Below are 18,657 nucleotides of genomic sequence, written 5' to 3'. Positions count from 1 at the left end.
CCACTGCAATCTCCATAATTAACGGCAGCTCGAAGGTTCGTGATTACCTGCCACGTAAGCGCTTAGGCGATATTCGATGGTCACGCGGTAAAGGAAGAGGCGTTGTTATCCCAGTCCTGATGAAGTGGTTCTCTGTGTCCTGGAAAAGATCGTGGATGACCGATTACTAATGTGGCCGTAGTGGTTTGGTGTGCGTGGAGTTATCGAACAGTCATGCCGCTTATTGATCTGTGAATGTCTTAAGGGCTTCTCCACGCTGCTGGGAAGGATATTTAAAGTGATGTGGCTTCGGGTCGTACGGTGAATGCTGTGGGGGGAGGGAAAGTATCATTACTGTGTGTTTTAAGTGTCTTGAATATAGAAACGACCGCATTAAAATGACCCTTGTGAACTGAAGTATGTATCAAATGGAATCGTACAATTTTAAGAGATACTAGTAAATTATTAACTAAAAATACTAAAATAATATTTACTAAAAATACTAAAAATAATGATTATACTCTATTTATACTGCATGCATCATTAGTAAATATTTTAATTCAAACTCAAGTGCATTATATTTACCAATACTCAAGATTCTCTCTCTCTCTCTCTCTCTCTCTCTCTCTCTCTCTCTCTCTCTCTCTCTCTCTCTCTCTCTCTCTCTCTCTCTCTCTCTCGTAATATCGATGTATGATACGCGAGGTGAAGCGCTGGAGGTAATGATCCGTCAGGAGAGTAATCGCGGAGCATCTCAGGCTGGCAAGTAAATGCAATGCTGTGTTTCTCTACCCCTGGCGCAGAATAGCGGTGCTCGTGGCAATCAGGCTGCAGGCAACAACTGTTATTGCCTCTTACCTGAGCGCGATGCATGTGTGTGTATATTGTGGTGAGATAATCGGATGTTAACGTCTTTATCTGTGTAGTTAGATGCGATTTCTTGTTACAGAATCGCAAAATACGTAGGTCTTGTGTTTTTCCCAGCGAGATAAATCACTGGAAAGGTTGCGCGCCACGTCAGGTTTGCGGTAAAATTCGGTGTAAATCAAATATGGTTACTTTTGCGCTTGTTAGTGGCAGGGATTTATGGCGAGGAGTGTGTGTGGATCTGGTGGAGCTGCGCGAGACTTCACTCGTTTGTGTTCGGCTTTTTCTTTTTTTGAATGAACACGTGTAAATATGTTTTGATGAATGACTGCAGGTTATTTTTCAACCTGCCCGCGTTACGTAGGTGGAATGAAGCGCGCCTCCACTTTATCCCTCGTTTCATATCACTTCACTATGATGATATGGACTGTATTCTGAAACACCTTTGGGCTTTACTTCCACTACTTTGAACAGGCTCTCATAGAATTCATAATGGCTTCCAAGGGTGTTTCCATGACACCGGGGATAGATTAGCAGAAGTTCTATATTACTGATTTGGTAAGACACCCATAAAAACCCGGCTTATCATTCTCTCGGCCTTTGAAAATCGTGATGACGAGAGCAAAGCGTTTAAGGAGCCTGTGAAAGTAACAAATGACGTTCCGAGAGCTTATCTATTTGGCCTTTGAAAATCGTCGTGATGAGAGAGCAAAGCGTTTAAGAATATGCGTCTGTGAAAGCAACTCGAAGGAACATAACGCTGTATATCATATGTGATTTATTAATTCAAGGAGAAACTAAAAGCACCGGAGGAATGTATGAGGTACCAAGAACTCCCGACGTATTTCACCCGGCGTCTAGACACAAGCTTTACGGGGTTGGTGAAAAAATAAGATATGACTGCTCTGCGGGGAAGAGTAGAGGAAAAAAACAAAGGACAGGAGACTTCAAAGAGTACGAGGGCCCAGAAGAGGTAGAGGGGGAGGGGTTGTGGAAAAAAAAAAGATAGAGAGAGAGGGGGGTGGGTACAGAAGCCATGATGTAAAGGTAACTAACAAGGACCCCGTAATTAAAAACACCCACTCTTCTCTTCATCGCTTTTTTTTTCCCCCCATCTTATATCATCGTCTCCTCCGCTGTCTTCCCTCACCACCACCACACTGACTGACATCACTTCTTCCACCACATTTACAATCACAATAAGCAGATCCTTTTTTTTTTTTTTTTTTCCAGAACATTTCTTGCACCTGGTCTGCTTCTCTTGAGCGTAAAAAAAAGAAAATGAACACTACCACTACTACCACACCACCACCACCACATGAACAACTATGAAAAGGGAAAAAATGATGGTTGAGTCCACTGCCTACGTTCTCCGCTTCCCCTGAAAGAAGTGTAGGCCACAAGTAGCTTCCTTTGACTCTGGGAAAGCAGTGAAGGAGCGAGCGCGTGTATCGTGAAGCGTGACTGATGGAGAGGCTTTCAGAGGCGCGGTTCTACGTCAACAGGGTAACAGTCTCTCTGTCTCTCTCTCTCTCTCTCTCTCTCTCTCTGCGGGCAGCTTCCTTAGTGCACGTAAGGGCGCCGCGTGGGACCAGGGGAGAGGCTTAGCACTGCTGCAATAATCATGACGACCCTCACGGAGACTTAGAGGCCGAGGTTTGTTGACATATCGTTAGCGCGGCGCTGTTCGGCTCCCGGCTGGCTAGCAAACCTTTGTCTCACTGTTCGCTGCGAGGCCGGGTGGGGGTCAGGGCGGGGCGGGGTGAAAGGCGTCGCATGCAGTGGATAGCGTTCAGTATGGATGAGTGTTATGTAACTTTTCTTAATGAGTGTGTCTAACTTCCATATTTCCAGGACCGTGATTAGGAAATGGTCCTTAATTCCTCAGCTGCTACTGACTCACTGTTTGGTTCATTTGAGTAACGTTAGACAGTGTCCGAAGCCAAGACGAGACGAGACAGCAGACGCCAGAAGATTGAGTCGCCCCATAATTCACTTTTTTGCTGCTTGTCTGGTAATGACTCTAAATAACAGTACTGTGTGTGCTGAGGTAAGGCAAGGCAACAAAGACTGGGATATTTTAACTATTCCATTCTTTTGCTATAAAACATATACTTTGAAATTTACTCGTAAGTCTGCAATACAACATTTTCATTCATTCATAGCAGACAAAAGGTTTAAGAATATAAGATGACTCAGAGTTGACTTGATTCTGATACTCGCTATTCTTGTGTCCCGTATTAATTCTATATAAGGTTCAGAAGTCAACAAAGCGTAATGAACTAAACTTTGGCCTGAGTGGTGATTGAGCTTCAATTCAGACGCTGGCTATTATTGGTTGGCTCGTTCAAAGTATATTATACCACGAAATGAATTATATTATGCTCATTGTTTGGTCCAGTCTTTGAAGGATAAGAAATTTAAAGGATACCATAATGATAAAAAAAATATATATATTACTCATTGGGCTTCATGATTTTTACTATTGAAGGTTTGACGAGAATGCGTGGGCGAAAGTGGGAGGTTGTTTACAAGGTTTTCATGTTGATGTGGTGGGCGTCTCTCTCTCTTCTCTTCTCTCTCTTCTCTTTTCTCTCTTTTCTCTCTTTTCTCTTCTCTCTTTCCTCTCCTCTCCTCTCCTCTCCTCTCCTTTCTCTCCTCTCCTCTCTTCTACTCACCTTCCCTCTTCTCCTGCCACTCTCCTCCAACTACTCGTGTCTTCCTCCCCTTCCTTCCCTCAGTTTCCACTCCAGTCCTCCTCGACACTTTTCCACCTCCTTGACCTCCCTCCTCCTCCTCCTCTCTTTCTGGCTGAGGGTCTTGCATGAAAACAAGAGATCACTAATTAAAATAAGGTGAGTTGGTTTTTAATTCCGGTGATGTATTCAAGAGTTTTTGTTTCCGAGAATGTGTGTGTGTGTGTGTGTGTGTGTGTGTGTGTGTAGCTATTAGGACCTTTGCTGATAGATTCTGTCATTATAATCTCACTAATGTGTCTGAGTGTTGGGATAATCACATGACTTGCCTGTTTCCTGCCTCTCCCATTCTAATGTCCCAGTTATTACAGATTAATGAATAATAATACGGCAACTCTATTATGACGCCACGCTTCACATATTGAGCCATGCTGGGGTGATTAATTATCGCATAGTAATAGTATTGCTGCACCATATGAGGCGAGTGTCGTTTTTCGATGCAATATAAAGCATTCGCGCTGAAAGAAGAGGGCGCTTTACAGAGAATATGTTGGGGTTAGTGTAAGTCTTTGATACCGTTTTATTTAATTTATTTTCTCTTGTATGGTTTGAGGAATGATGTAGTGTGTAAAAGCTAGTATACTGAGGTTTTCTAAGAACATCATATAAAAAAAAAACACACTAAAAAGTCGACACGTGGCAGCTTCTGTACGAATCTCACCAACTTTTATCCACCTATTATCCCTATTTATAATTTTATGTAAATTTGTCCGCAGTTGAAGATATCAGTCTGCAAGTAGACGGATGGATAAACAGACAGAATTACGATTTTCAATTATTGCTTTTTCTATCTTTCTCGCATCACATATACTAATTCGCCATTTGCATAACTACAGCCCTAACACAGTCTTAAAATCCTCCAATTACAGCATCTTGTATCAGCCTTAAAATTCTTCAATTACAGCATCTTGTATCAGCCTTAAATAGATAGACAGGAAGAAACAGGATCACCATTTTCAATCATTGTTTTTCTATCCTCCTTAGTCCTTACACCACACTTACTATTACTTGCATAATCGCACTAACAGCTTTAGAATCATCCAATTACTGGGCGTGGTATCCGCTTCAAATAGACGGACAGAAAAAAGAACAGAATTACCATTTTCAAATATTACTAAATGGATAACTACAACCCTAACAGCTCCAGATCTTTCCTTTACTCCACTTGCCATTACCCACACGAGTCTCACACACCCCTGCTTCAGTCCTCATTGAACCTCTGAACCTCGCCTCCCCCCCTGTAGTTCACCTCCCCGCAGCTTCGTGTCATCGTCTCCCCGCTACACGTCTTGACACACTTATTATGTCACCCCCCTGACGGTCACACTACCGCCTCATCTTGGCTCGTCACTCTCATGCTCATTTCGTGTCCCCCTTATGTCATTCGCTCTAAGGATATAATTATGTGTTCCTGTGTTTGTCTCTGCTTTCCTGCCACCCACACGCGCTCTCTCTCTCTCTCTCTCTCTCTCTCTCTCTCTCTCTCTCTCTCTCTCTCTCTCTCTCTCTCTCTCTCATATGTGGTCATCTTTTCTCTCCGTTGCGCATGGTTGAATGATGATGAGAGAGAGAGAGAGAGAGAGAGAGAGAGAGAGAGAGAGAGAGAGAGAGAGAGAGAGAGAGAGACTTTTGCACAATTCGATCGATAAGGTGTGTGTGTGTGTGTGTACGTGGGTAGATGGACAACACTGCAACCATTGTTTGCGTTTACCATGATGACTGGTGCTACAGAGAGAGAGAGAGAGAGAGAGAGGGAGAGCACAGATGCATACACGCGAAAACATGTAAGCTGACATGCGTGGGCGCCTCTCAGAGTCGCATGTATGTAGGTGGGCGCGTGGTGTTTGTTTGAATCAAGGGAGACCTTCGGTATATGGAATCTGCGGGGAAGAATCTCAGTTATCCCAAAGTTTTGTCAGCCGAGGAACTTGAGGTGAGCCGAAGTAAGATGATGCGACTTTGATGGCGAAAGAATCTACGTATATTAAAAGCCAGAAGGGAAGGGAGTGAAGTGAACGCAGGACGCAGGAAAGACCTTTGCTGTTTCTGACCATATTCTGAAACACTTCTGCGCCGCACCTCCACAACTTTGAAAGTGCTCTTGTTGAAGTGGCATGGGTTTTGAGAATATTTTTATGGTTCTGGAGACAGATTAATAAACGTTGTACTTTATTAACAGGAGAAACAATCTTGAAAACCTGGCTGATCTTCTCTGTGGTCTCTGAAAACATACGTGGTGAGAGAGCAAAGCGTTTCTGAATACGAGCCTTGGTGAAGCTGGTGAGGGGAGATAACATAAGCACTGTCGAGTTATTTAATTGAGGGAACTTAATCACTGGCAAACATTGATGAAACACTGACGCAATTCAAACAGCGATGTGTGAAGGCTGAAGGCTGAAGTGACGTTACATTTCAAGGAAAGTATTGCATGTTTGTCAATGTGTTTTGCGTAAAAGCTGAAGCGTGGACTAGACGGGTGATGAAAAATGTCTAGATATATAACCGAATTAATAGTTTGAAAGGCTTGGCTTCAGTGACCCTTCAGCCTTCAGCACGACGGTAGTGTGCAACATTTTATTTCCATTTTTATCTTGGCTGTATTTCTTTGTCGGTGTGTCTGTCTTTATTATTCTCTCTCTCTCTCTCTCTCTCTCTCTCTCTCTCTCTCTCTCTCTCTCTCTCTCTCTCTCTCTCTCTCTCTCTCTCTCTCTCTCTCTCTCTCGTTATCACCCTTTCACTTTCTATATGTATCTAATTATCTTTCTAACATCCTTGCTTTTATTAATTTATTTAGTTACTTATCGTTAAAAATAATAATTGGTTATGTTCTATTAATAATAATGACAACAACAGTGACACCCTAACATGAACAGCATAATCTATAAGACTCACCTGTCATATCCACGAAGCACTGCGACAACACAGAGGAGATACAATGATAAAGAAAGCAGGCAATTATCAAAGCCAGTCCGGGCAGCGCGAGGGCGAGACTGTCTGTGTGTCGAGAGCAGTGCGTCCCTCGCTGCTTGAAAACCCGAGGCGGAAAGAGGGGCACTGAGCTTTGTCCCTCCCACACACCAAGACCACACGAGGATGTCAAGGGAGGAAAAACAATGGTTAATTAAATACACGATGCCTTTGAACTAGACTTTATAGTTTCATATATACAAGATCGAACACCAACCTGTCGGGAGGTGGAACACGGGTGACGAATATACGTGATATAATGGAGAGGTAAAAGAAAAAAAAAATAAAGAAAAGCAATAGAAACGTTTGATATGGAAGACGAAAAAAAATATATTATTATCCTCTTTGGTTTTGCACCGCTATATTAAAGCTTGTTAAATAAAATCATCTGTACTACATTATAAAAGAATATTTAAAAAAGTCCTCTTGGTGGAAATAAAATTATTTATATTCTACACCGTATTTTTGAGACGGGGAAGAGAAAATAAGCAAAACGATATTTTACCTTTTTCCGCTAATATTTTGAAACTGAAAAAGAAAAAAAGGGAAAAACGATATTTTCTCTCGTCCGCAAATTTTTTAGGCGGGGAATAAAAAAAAAACTTTCTTTGATTTCCGCTATTGTTTTGAGAGAAAGAAAACACAAACAACGATATTTTCCCTTTTATCGCTGCTGAAGGCGAAGTAAGGCGTCGACTGGGGCACGTACAGCACTTATCACGCCTCTGCCCCTCACACAAGGGCATCTGAGTCTGAGCGGGCGCCGTCCAGTGATCCGCTCTACTGGGAGATTTTGGCAGTGTCAGGGCGGCCTCCACTAAATTCCTGAGTACCTGTAATACTAACTTGCCCTTCAGGAGACGAACACAAGACTAAAACACAGAATAAAAAAAGAAAACTATGTATGAGCCTAATTTTCTGGATATACTTGGCTTTTCTGTTTTAATATCGCCGAGTGGGTGGGGGAGTGTTTTCTTGAAAATCTTTAGCTTCACATTGAATTGCTTTAAAGACTTTTCAGACATTGCTTTTACTTCTTTCCTTCCTGGTAACACTTGTACGTATTCGATATTCTCTCCGTGAGTAGCCGACCCAGAGAGAGAGAGAGAGAGAGAGAGAGAGAGAGAGAGAGAGAGAGAGGAGAAGAGAGAAGAGAGAGAGAGAGAGAGAGAGAGAGAGAGAGAGAGAGAGAGAGAGAGAGAGAGAGAGAGAGAGAGAGAGAGAGAGAGAGAGAGAGAATCAAACTTCATTATTCGTAATCAGTCACAAATTTGCTTTATAAAATGGAGGAACACCTTTTCTACACACACACACACACACACACACACACACACACACACACACACACACACACACACACACACACACACACACACACACACACACAAGGAAGGCTCAGCACAGGCCGCAAATTCACACCGATATTTGTTTTCAACCCTCAGAAGTGCAGACCTGCGGGTTTTCGTGGCCAAGAGCTGTCCTCTAAATTTTTCACTAATAGCTCTTGGTTTTTCTCGTGCCTTTTACATTGTATTCGAAGAAGAGCGAGAAAAGTCACTGTTTACGGCTTGCCATATTCTCTCTCTCTCTTGATGGTAAGGGCTGTGGTGGTGATGGTGGTAAATGTGATGCTGTTGTTGTTGTGGGTGATGGTGTAGTAGTATCAGTAGTAATAATAATAGTGATAAAAATAATGACCACAGTAGTAATAACAAAAATAGCTAATTCCGATGCTAAAAATCACCACCACCACTACCAACAATAACATCAACAACAACAACAACAATGATAATCAACGTCACATCCAATTAGGGTCTTGTCAAAGGAGTTGAAATTGCCTTTCCCGTGGCAAGGCGGGGGCGTGGGGGAACCTTGGGAATATCGATGATGCAGATGAGGAGCGGTGGGCAGAGGGTTGGGTGGTTGGAGAGCGGGGAGGGAGGTAGGGGATATAGGAGGGTCCGAGGTATGGATGGGTGCGATGGTAGAGAATGATAAGGGGCAAGAAGGTGCCACAGGACGTTCTGGGGGTGAAATGGTCTGGTTGGAGTCGAGTGCCAGGGTGCCAGTGGTCAAGAGGGTCAGTCATAAGATGCCCCTTAATTGGAGAGCTATCGTGTTTTCTATTTATTTTTTTCGGCTTTCAACAGACAGCCATTGATTATGTAGGGATGTTTTTTTCCTCTAGTGATGTAATTTTTTTTTTCTGATACACGTTAGGCGATCATTTTGAAAGAAAAAAAAATAAGTAGCTTTGGTTATAAACAGCATCACTTCGTTGTTTACCCGTGAAATTATGTACACAGCGAGGAGAGAAGCTTCAGAATATTATCAAAAGTTTAAATTAACGAACCAACGTCGTTCAACACAACTAGCGCCACATAAATAGTAGTTGACTGAGAGTGTAAAGCTTGGCAGGTATTAACAACAGGTACACACAAAGTTGTTCATTTACTTACCGATGTTCTTAACGGGCTAGCACGGATACCCCTCAAGCTCCCCCCTTTCTCTCTCTCTCTCTCTCTCTCTCTCTCTCTCTCTCTCTCTCTCGAAAATACTTCAGCAATTCACCTATGGGCGTCTAATTATGGTCACGGTTATTTGAAGGTGGGATGCTGTGGAGGAGAATGCAATCATTTAGGGATGGAATTACAGGCATCCTTAGCTTGGATAATAATTCCCCTTTGCATCTGGCACACTTGTTTAACATATATATTTTCACAACAGAAGATCCTCATCATATTAGCATAACTGCCTTATCCACCTCATAGTTGGGCGTTAGCTGGCTTTGTGTCCGGACCTTAACTGAGAACCCTGTACGTTGATGTCTCCTCCACCTCTTCGCATTTGGCACACTCGCTTCACGTGTATATTTTCAAAACAAGAAAGTCCCATCGCATTAATTAACATGACTACCTTATCCACCTCACTGTTGGGTGTTAGCTGGCTTAGTGTCCGGACCTTAACTGAGAACTGTGCACGTTGGTTTCTCTTCTAACGTCTCCTCTTGATGGTACAGGAGCCGCTAAAGCAACAAACATTCAGCGTTTCCGTGAGTCTAATCCGATTCCGATTTTCGCGAGGTATGGTTTCCTTCCAAAGTCTCGCTGGCCCAAAAACTTCCCTTCCCCGCGCTGCTGTGTAGAAAGAATTCTTAAATGTTTGTATGTATAAGCCGTTTGGAAAGAGGAAAGGGGATTAGTCCAAGGTTACGAGATTTGCAGGCTGGCGAAGGTCACGGAGGACTTATGGAAGAATTATGTTGTTTAAACCACCTACTTTTTTCTCTCCTCGGTGACTAGGAAGGATATCTGTGCCTTGCTTGCTATGTTTTATGACGAGCCCATCTTTCTAGAGTGGCATAGGAGTGGAATGGACTCTGTAATGAGGTTGCTAGTGCTGAGGCATTAGAGTTAAAAGATTAGACAAGTTTATGAATGGGGATGATAGGTGGAAATAGGTAGATATGTTTTCATATAGGGACTGCCGAGTGTAGTCCTGATGGCTTCTTGCAACTTCCCTTATTTTCTTATGTTTTCCAATAAGATTTGTAGTAAATATCGTATCACATTTTTTTTAGACAGTATTATGTAATTTTAAGTGCATTTTGATTTATATATTTCAAGCACCCTGTCCTTGAGGTGTATAGAAATTCCAGATACACTTCACTCGCTGAGCCGTAGAATGTTGGTATTGTTTCCATTATCTAAACGAGGGAGTATGTGGAGGCATGCGGGGCTTGGCTGGAGTGGAATCGCAGCACTTCACCTTACATACATTCATGGGTTCACGTTTCCCCGAGAAGGGCTTGGGATCGGATGGGTTTGCCGAGATTTAGGAGCGACGCTGTGGCCAAGTGGTGCTCGGAAAGGAGAGGAAAACATTAAGTATTCTTTTTTTCCCTATCTTCCCTCTCACTCTCCTCCTTCTCCTCTTCTTCCTCCTCCTTTACGCTTTCAACTTTTTTTTTTTTTAGTTTTCATCCTCTTTCGTGGTCTCAGTCTTCTCTCTTCCTTACATTTCCTCCGTGTGTTGTCGCTCAGGAATATGTTGTCATGAGGATCATCTGCGGGTCGGAGAAAACGAGACTGAGTGACTTGCATGGACAGAACCGTAGTAGAAAGATTAAACTGTGGCCTTTATTTCATTTAGTGTCTACCTCTGGCTTTAAGATATAGATCAATAAATGTTGAGAACTGTACTTTGAAAGGTAAATCTAAGTACATATTTTTCTGTTGAAGAGAAAGTGCTGTCTATACACGCTTACCTCTTCTAAGGAAAGCGGGTTCCCCTTCATTTTGGTGTCTATGCTGTGGTAGCGCTCTGGGGAGGAGAGTTTGTGCGTCAATACGTAGAATGATAGTTACCCGCCATAGGATCATACCTGACGTGTGTGTGTGGGTGGGTGAGTTTGCTTGTGCACCGTAAATAGATAGATATATGAATAGGTAGATACACACGCAGGAGAGAAAAGAAGAGTCAATCACTAAAATTTTTGCATAATTTCTCCACGTCCGTCCGAGCTTAGTTGGCTTAACCCTTTCACTGCGATACGAAACAGTGAAGAGCACCAGAAGTAATGCATGAAATCTTTACAAGCATCTACAAGAAAGAAGATTAAAAAGAATAGATTCTGCAATTTCTTCCAAGTATTAAGATTTGAGGTGGCTGTCGAATGAGTAAAGATGTCTGAGTGATGAGTAATTAAGGAAGGATGTACCAAATAGCAGCCAAAGGTCAAGCCACAAGGCACTTACCGTGGGCGAGGTGCAGCCTGACAAGAGCCATTAAGAACGCCTCCGAGGTGAGAATGCGATTTTTGGCGAACCTTAAGACGAGACACTCCAGCACCTTGTTAGACACAGTCACCCCCGCCTCCCACAGTGCCGGCCGCAGGTGGTAGGAGGAGGTCTTGCCTGAATGGCTTCGATCAAATTTAAGAAATGCAGTCTGAGGAAAAAGAGAAGAAAAATCATATGATATTGTAAATTTCTGATAGGATTGGTACAACATGGTTTCTTTTTATATTTTTTTTTGGGGAGGGAATACTTTTAAGTTGGCTCAGAGAGAGAGAGAGAGAGAGAGAGAGAGAGAGAGAGAGAGAGAGAGAGAGAGAGAGAGAGAGAGAGAGAGAGGCTTATATTCACACTATATTTATACCTCTTGGGTGTTCGGATAAAGTTACTTTCCCAGAAAACTCCCAGCATGTGGAAAATAATTTTTGTAAGCACAGCAAAACTGAAAGAAAAAAAAAAAAACATTCCCTCTAAACACACCTCTTTGGGGACTGGCAATCAAGTAGGCCTTTTTTCAATTGTTTGTTGCCGTTAGCCAGTGCCCCTCTTAAAAAAAAAAAAAAAAAAAAAAAAAAAATGTTCAATAGTCCATCTGTACATGTAAAACATTTAACTTAATCAGAAGGTGGTGGTGCCGATCAGCGAAGTGTCTCGGGAACACGTCTTTCCATTCCGTAATGCTCCTCCTTCCAACACAGGCAACAACTCCCTGCGCACTGCACAAGCCAGGTACCTCCGTGGGGGAAGTAAAGAAGAGGAAATTGTCCTGAGGGGGCTGAAGTAAGTAAAGGTTAAGGAGTTTACTCACGCGCCGCGCCATGCATCACTGCCCGCTTGGGAAATATACTTGTGTATGTCCCTCGCCAACCACAGGGCGGAAAAAATACTCACCAATGAGTTTTATATGCGTTCCTCGCCGCTTCCATGGGGAATAAAATAGCAAAGGCCACTTAGGATCTCTTTTTTTTTTTTTTTCAGTCCATGACCTATAGTTCAGGGTGTAAATGTCTGGTTCACGAGTCTTGCTGAATATGTTGCGTTAGAATGCGGTTTTCTCTCTTTGAATATTATTTACAGTGAGATTCGTATCAGGTATTTAATGTTTATGATTTCTTCCTTCTGTAAATGGACACTCGGGTTCCCTTTGAGGCAACATTAAGTAGGGCGACGCCATCAGGCTTCCCGGCCTCACCAGGTCATTGCTCTTACCTTCCAGAACTGGAGCATTAGCAGGAGCCCTGGAAGATCGACCAGCGCCACCCGCCCGCTGATGTTGTAGTCTCGCAGCATGATGACGCTCTTCACCAACTCCAGCGTCGGCTTCTCCACGAGGAACTCTGGAAGAAAACGCCCACATTTGCCAGCAGTTGTAAGTATAAGTGACTTAATGACAGGGAAGCGTGTGTCTGTCTTGTCTCCTTGATGAAGTGAAAGCTAATTCGAGTTAGATGAGAAATGGGAACATTGCATATTCATGGCTTTATAAAGAGGAATGTTTTAACAGCATCATTTGTGGGGTCTAAACGTTGCGTATTCATGTCATGATTTTCTTGAAATATTTCATAAATTATGCCAAGCTTATTGGAATGGCTATAATATCTAAACTTTAAGAAAAAGCTTCAATAACGCTCCTTAGTGAGAATGACTAAATGTCACTTAAAGCTGGCCATTAGAAAGAAGTTTGAGTTAATAGATGCTTAAGAATTTGACTGTTTAAGGCAGCAGTAAATCCTATTAGCAGTAAATCCTATTAGCATGTATCGAAGAATATGCACCCATAGCTTGAATTCATTTAGGGTTGAAAAGCGTACCCTATCCCGCATCCCTCCCGTGAGAGGGAAACAATAAAGTTGACGAGAGGCTGAAAAAAAAAGCTGAGAAAAAGAGGGAAAAGTCTGGCGTCACTATGGCGAAATAACAAAATATCCCCAGCAATTTTCATCACCTCTCCTGTTTCTTTGTTGCACACTATATTCGCTGTCACGTGGATTTATCAAACCAAACCAACCCTCATTTAATTTCTGAAAAAAATAAATAGAATAACAAATACAATGGAATTATATATATATATATATATATATATATATATATATATATATATATATATATATATATATATATATATATATATATATATATATATATATAATATCAAAGAAACCAGAAGGATGATGAAAATTCGTCCTTTGCGGAAACCTTTAAAGGAACAACACGTGGATATACTGACAACAAAGGAAAAATGTTGCTATTACCGGAGAGTGTATGGTGTCCTTCAAGAAATGAATATCTATATTACTGTATTCTAGAAGATCAGTTATTGTTATGTAAATAACTCCAGACTCAGAAAAAGCAGATGTAATTGTTATTTCATTCCATAAGAAACCAAATTTACGCGGCGGCTTCCCTTCCTTTAAGTTGATATCACTGCTGTCTATGAAAGGAAGGAGTTCGTGCCTTGCAGCGGTTAAAGGAATTAAATGCTTGGGAAAAATTACATCTGAGTATTCAGATGTAAAGAAGAGAGAATCACATGAGAGAAAAATGCTAAATACTAAGATTCCTTCTGGCATTCTTAAAGCATTCATGAATACTGATAAGTTAGTGTGTGTGTCTGTGTCTGGCCGTCTGCCTTTGTATGTGTCTGTGTGTTGATAAGACTTACGTTTCCAGTGAGTCTTCAGGAATTTGTGGAACAGATGTGGATCGAGTTCCGGTGGGTATTTATGTAGCAGTTTCTGTAGCATCGTCCTGCCCTCGCGCTGGGGAGCAGAGAGAAGGGTTTAGGCAGCGACACACACACACACACACACACACACACACACACACACACACACACACACACACACACACACACACACACACACACACACACCCGCACACCACTCTAAACAAGGAAAAAGAAAGTTCGTGATTAATAAACTGATTTTCCGTTACTCATATATATAATAAAAATCAATCTTTAGCGCCCTACACTGATGAATGAAGCAATCGACCCACTGGAGGAAAAGAAGATTCTAGAGATGGTGCAAGAACGACAACAAATGGAGGCTCTTTCATCGCTGCCATCGCTTTTGGGAGGAGATCTTAAGAGCTGCAGGTGTCAGATGTACATGGGTAGTGAGAGGGTTGAATTGTATTTCAAGATCTAACAAGTCAGCTCACGTAGGATCTTTAAATTTAGATGGCCGAGTCTTTGTTGGCTTTGGGTATTTTTTCACTGTTATTGTTATGCTTGGAGGATTATGGTTGCAATTATAATATGAAGACGTCCACCTTAATAACCATCTAATCGCCAGTTACGATGTGACTACTACACGTCTTGTCTCTGAATTCATTGGCTCCAGAATATAGTACAAGATAATATTTTTTAGACTTGTATCCCTTGCCGGAGTAATTAGTGAGGTATACACCTTTTAGCTGCACCTGTCTTCGCCAAACCGTGGGAAGAAATGTAAATAAGGAACTTAAACATCTCCTAACTAAAGTAAATATGCCTGACCAGCCAGCAAGAGTATCGGCGAAGCGGTATATCCATTTCGATGACTAGACAGCAACATACGAAACTTTGCCGAGGTCGTGAACCTTTCCGAAGACACACACACTCCTGCAAGACAAAGAGCAGACGAACACAAGACTCGTGTTACCAGAATGCACCTCCAGTCTGAGTGCAGCCAGATGAAATATCAGTAACGTCTGGTGCTTGAGAGAATAAAACTTGCCACGTTACCTTTAAAAAAATACATGAGCGTTTAATAACAGCAAAGTAATAGGACTGTCTTGTTTTTCTTATGCATTTTAGTAAACTGGCATTTAAGAAGCACGTCTAATTTATAACAAATAATCAGAGTTGTTGGTATCTTAATGCATGTGTAAAATAGAGATACACGTTTAACGATAGCACCAGGACGGCCTTCTTTCTTCCTATCCGATTAATATGAATATTTAGTCATTAAGAAACACGTCCAACCCATAATAACTTAATAATAGGAGCCATTTTAATTTTTATGCATATGTTTGCTCGACTCCCGCATCAGTCTGCAGAAAACGGGAAGAGGGGAGGAGAGAGGAGAGAAAGAGAGAGCCTCAGCGGGCGCATCAAATATTTGCCCTCCGTCACGGCGACGCCCCTGCCACAGACGAGAGGATAATGACCACCCCTCCCATTCCCCCTTCGTTAGCTTGGTAAACACGGCAATGGCAGCGGTAAATCTTCACGCACGCGCCAGACCCGAACATAGAGGCGGCGGCTCCCTAGGTCTTCAACTCACACACACACACACACACACACACACACATACACACATAGATAGATTTATTGATCGTAGAATCCCATACATGTGCACACACTCTCATAAATAGATTTACTCACCACAATCTTATATATAAAGTTCCTAGTCACTATGTGTTCTAAATTAAAACACTTGAGACATACGAAGGTAAAACAAATAAAACACACAGTAAAATACGATGGACGAATATAAAAATGCAAAATCTAGTTGAAGTTGCGCTTGTAGCCTTATTTAGTACACTTAACCCCTTAGTACCTGACCCTAGTATAGTTCCCTAGTACCCTTTCGCTAGTATCATTAACCTAGTACTCTTCCCTTCCCCAGTACTCATCCTATATCCTCCCCTCCTTTCCCCATTCCCCAACGCACACACTCACCATCTTCATACCGTCGTCCAGGCGTTCTAAGCTAATGGACCGGAACACCATATTGTCTTCATTCACCTCCCTGATGATGAAAGATAGTGATGAGCTGTTCATTCATTATACCAGGCGATGATGGTGGTGGTAATAATAAAAAGAATAGTAATAATAATGCAGATTTGAGTATTGGTGTAAAATATGCTTAGTTTCAGAGAGAGAGAGAGAGAGAGAGAGGGAGACGATTAAGGCAGGGCAGAAATATGAAAAAGTTGGTATACTCTACAAAATTCACGCCTACATTTAGTGAGGGCGCGGTCAATTTGGAGAGCTGCGAATGGCCAATATACAGAAAAAAAGAAACGTGTATAGGGGTGTGAAGAAAGTATGGGTGGTTCGTATATACAGAGGAATGACCCTGGGTGGACACTGGTTGTATGATCAGCGAGTATAGAAAGGAGGAAGTAACGAGGGGGAAGGAAATGTATAGTCAATATAGGCAGGCACGGGATGAGATTAGGATTAAGGGCAGTGGGTGAAAAGTACTCGGGGAAAAAGAGACGGGGAGAGAGAATACATGCATGGTACAGGAGCGAGGTGAGTGTGGGATTACATGTAAAGAGAAAGGGGGAGGGATAACAGAAGACTCGCCACGCACCAAATATTACTCTGCTCGTCTGTAAGGATTCGTAGTAGGAATTTAGCGTCGCAGTTTGGCTGAGCGGTGTGCGGCACCACCATGTAGTCCCCTGGTGGCAGCGTGAAAAAGGTGACGGTCTCCCTCGCCAGACTGTGAGAGGTCACGTCCATTGGTTTCTGTGAGGGGCAAGGTAAGGAACATTACTATGAAAACGAAGACTCCTGTAGACCCTCACAACTCATACACACGACTGAAAATCGGAGGTGAAGGGACATGATCGGCAGTCGCATGATGCTGCACTTCGGTAAAGGTTAAAGGTTGTGTGTGTGTGTATGTGTGTTTCCTTACATTCTCGGTGACGAAGGCTGGCGTGAGTCGCGTCATGTTCGGTGGGATCTCATACACGGCAAAGCCAATGGGGTGCAGGTGGTGCCGCCTCTTGGTGTCCTGCGCCGAGAGGAAAGTGTCGTACTGCTGCGTCACGGACACCACCACGTGACACTTAGACAGACCAGCGCGGGGTATCTGCACGTGGAACTGAGGATTCATGGCCGTCGTTTCTGCGTCGCCGCCAGCAAGTGGTGAAGGAGAGAAGGGAAAATATAGAGTAAATAGATATTTCTTTACTAGAAACGAAAGTATGCATGATTCCGTTGTTTTAGGGACCATAGTAAGGACCTTGAGGGAATGAAATAAAGAAAACTCAATTTTTTCGTGCCACCCTTTTCTGACTGACTGATAAAAGGACAAACCTGTGTGCTGGGTGCCGCCGCCCGCATTGTAGCCTCCACGCCAACGCCGCCTCGCCAGCACGGCGCGCCACGGCTTCTTGGAGTGCAGGGCGGGCTCGTTCATCCAGTCATCTGGCCCCACGTGCACCAGGTCCAGGTGGGTGAAGTGGCGGGCGAAGTCCTCAAACGCCATCCTATAAAGCAGTGATAGTGGAAGTAAGGTCTGGGGCGTATGCTACGGCTGCACGTGGCCTCAGCGCTCATTTCCGTCTCATTGGCCTCTGAACATGTGGTGGATGCTATCCCTTATCCCAAGATGATACAAAACATCTAGTTCTCCACACTTTACTCCAAGTTTCCCCAGGTGCCCAAGCCTAAAGAAGAATGAACAGCTGTGTGCCATCTGCCCCAGATCAGATTCAAACCAAGGCCCATGGATTCGTTAGCCATTGCGTCACGGAGTCGCATAATAAGGGAAACTTATTAAATATCTCCATAAATCAAATTACTTTATGTATATTTTCTAGACTTCATCTATACGATTATACGTGTGATGTTTAACAAGGAGAGGGAGAGTGTTTGTGTGTTCGTTTATGTGTCTCTCTACCTACATAAACATGCGCCGCACTCACCAGAACTCCCCGTCATTCTTGACCCGCACGGAGAGCAGCACTTTGTCCCGCTCGGAGAGGGAATCCCACTCCCACGACCGCTCGCTCCAGGGGCCGTTCCATTCCCCGCGGCCCCAGGGGTTCCGCAGTCTGGGCGGGAAAAAGAAAAAGAAGAAAAGAGTAATATGTATTTCACCAATGGCAAATGTGAATGTCCCTTGTTTGTCGTGATCACAAAGCTCCTATAAAAAATGCAAGGAAAAGAATAACAGAGCAGGAAACGACAGTGCTGCATAAAAAAAAAAAAAATGGCGAGGGAATTATCCTTCATGGGAGGGAGGGAGGGAGGAAGGCACAGCTGGGAAATGTGTTAGGAGAGAATATTTAAAAAAAAAAATAAAAATAAAATAAAATACAAATGCAGGCTTTTTGCAAGGGGTACTAGCATACATACTCATGCATACACGCGCATGGGAAGGGAGATTTGTCTTTGTTGTGATTTAAAAAAAAAACGCATGACGATGAATAAAGAATGGAGTGATGGATGTGTACTCGTATTCAGCGTGTGATGCAAGTGCTGTTTTTTTTTTTTTCATGTGATTTCAGGAGAGGAGGAAGGATAGCTACACTCAAGGTATGAACTGTGTGGAGGTTAATAAGCT

The 18,657-nt window shown here is 42.8% G+C and overlaps 2 protein-coding genes across 33 annotated transcripts in view; one reads left to right on the top strand and one right to left on the bottom strand.

Annotated features, from left to right (window-relative positions):
- The window catches only part of LOC135107088 (microtubule-associated protein 4-like), a 493,319-nt gene that overhangs the window by 301,511 nt on the left and 173,151 nt on the right, over positions 1 to 18,657 (top strand). For 14 of the 30 annotated variants that reach the window (XM_064016728.1, XM_064016724.1, XM_064016722.1 and 11 more), the window contains 2 exons: positions 12,064 to 12,145; positions 12,582 to 12,734. The gene's annotated coding sequence lies outside the window, so the exon portion shown is untranslated. Of the gene's footprint in view, positions 1 to 2,079; positions 2,353 to 12,063; positions 12,146 to 12,581; positions 12,735 to 18,657 lie in introns of all 30 variants that reach the window. The other 16 variants (XM_064016741.1, XM_064016736.1, XM_064016738.1 and 13 more) reach the window with 2 other exon arrangements.
- LOC135107087 (calpain-9-like) overlaps positions 6,736 to 18,657 on the bottom strand; it is a 96,611-nt gene continuing 84,689 nt past the window's right edge. For all 3 annotated transcript variants that reach the window (XM_064016719.1, XM_064016720.1, XM_064016721.1), the window contains 10 exons: positions 18,017 to 18,145; positions 17,406 to 17,578; positions 17,002 to 17,213; positions 16,672 to 16,829; positions 16,032 to 16,101; positions 14,028 to 14,124; positions 12,575 to 12,702; positions 11,327 to 11,519; positions 10,837 to 10,892; positions 6,736 to 10,635 (listed from right to left, as the gene is read on the bottom strand). In XM_064016719.1, the coding sequence (XP_063872789.1) occupies positions 10,609 to 10,635; positions 10,837 to 10,892; positions 11,327 to 11,519; positions 12,575 to 12,702; positions 14,028 to 14,124; positions 16,032 to 16,101; positions 16,672 to 16,829; positions 17,002 to 17,213; positions 17,406 to 17,578; positions 18,017 to 18,145 (1,243 nt within the window). In that variant the 3' untranslated portion in view covers positions 6,736 to 10,608. The remainder of the gene's footprint in view (positions 10,636 to 10,836; positions 10,893 to 11,326; positions 11,520 to 12,574; positions 12,703 to 14,027; positions 14,125 to 16,031; positions 16,102 to 16,671; positions 16,830 to 17,001; positions 17,214 to 17,405; positions 17,579 to 18,016; positions 18,146 to 18,657) is intronic.

This window comes from Scylla paramamosain, chromosome 14 (genome assembly GCF_035594125.1).
Source record: "Scylla paramamosain isolate STU-SP2022 chromosome 14, ASM3559412v1, whole genome shotgun sequence".
In the NCBI taxonomy this organism is placed as follows: Eukaryota; Metazoa; Arthropoda; class Malacostraca; order Decapoda; family Portunidae; genus Scylla; species Scylla paramamosain.
The sequence above is the reverse complement of the archived record's forward strand: the minus strand, read 5'-3'. Positions and strand labels throughout refer to the sequence as shown.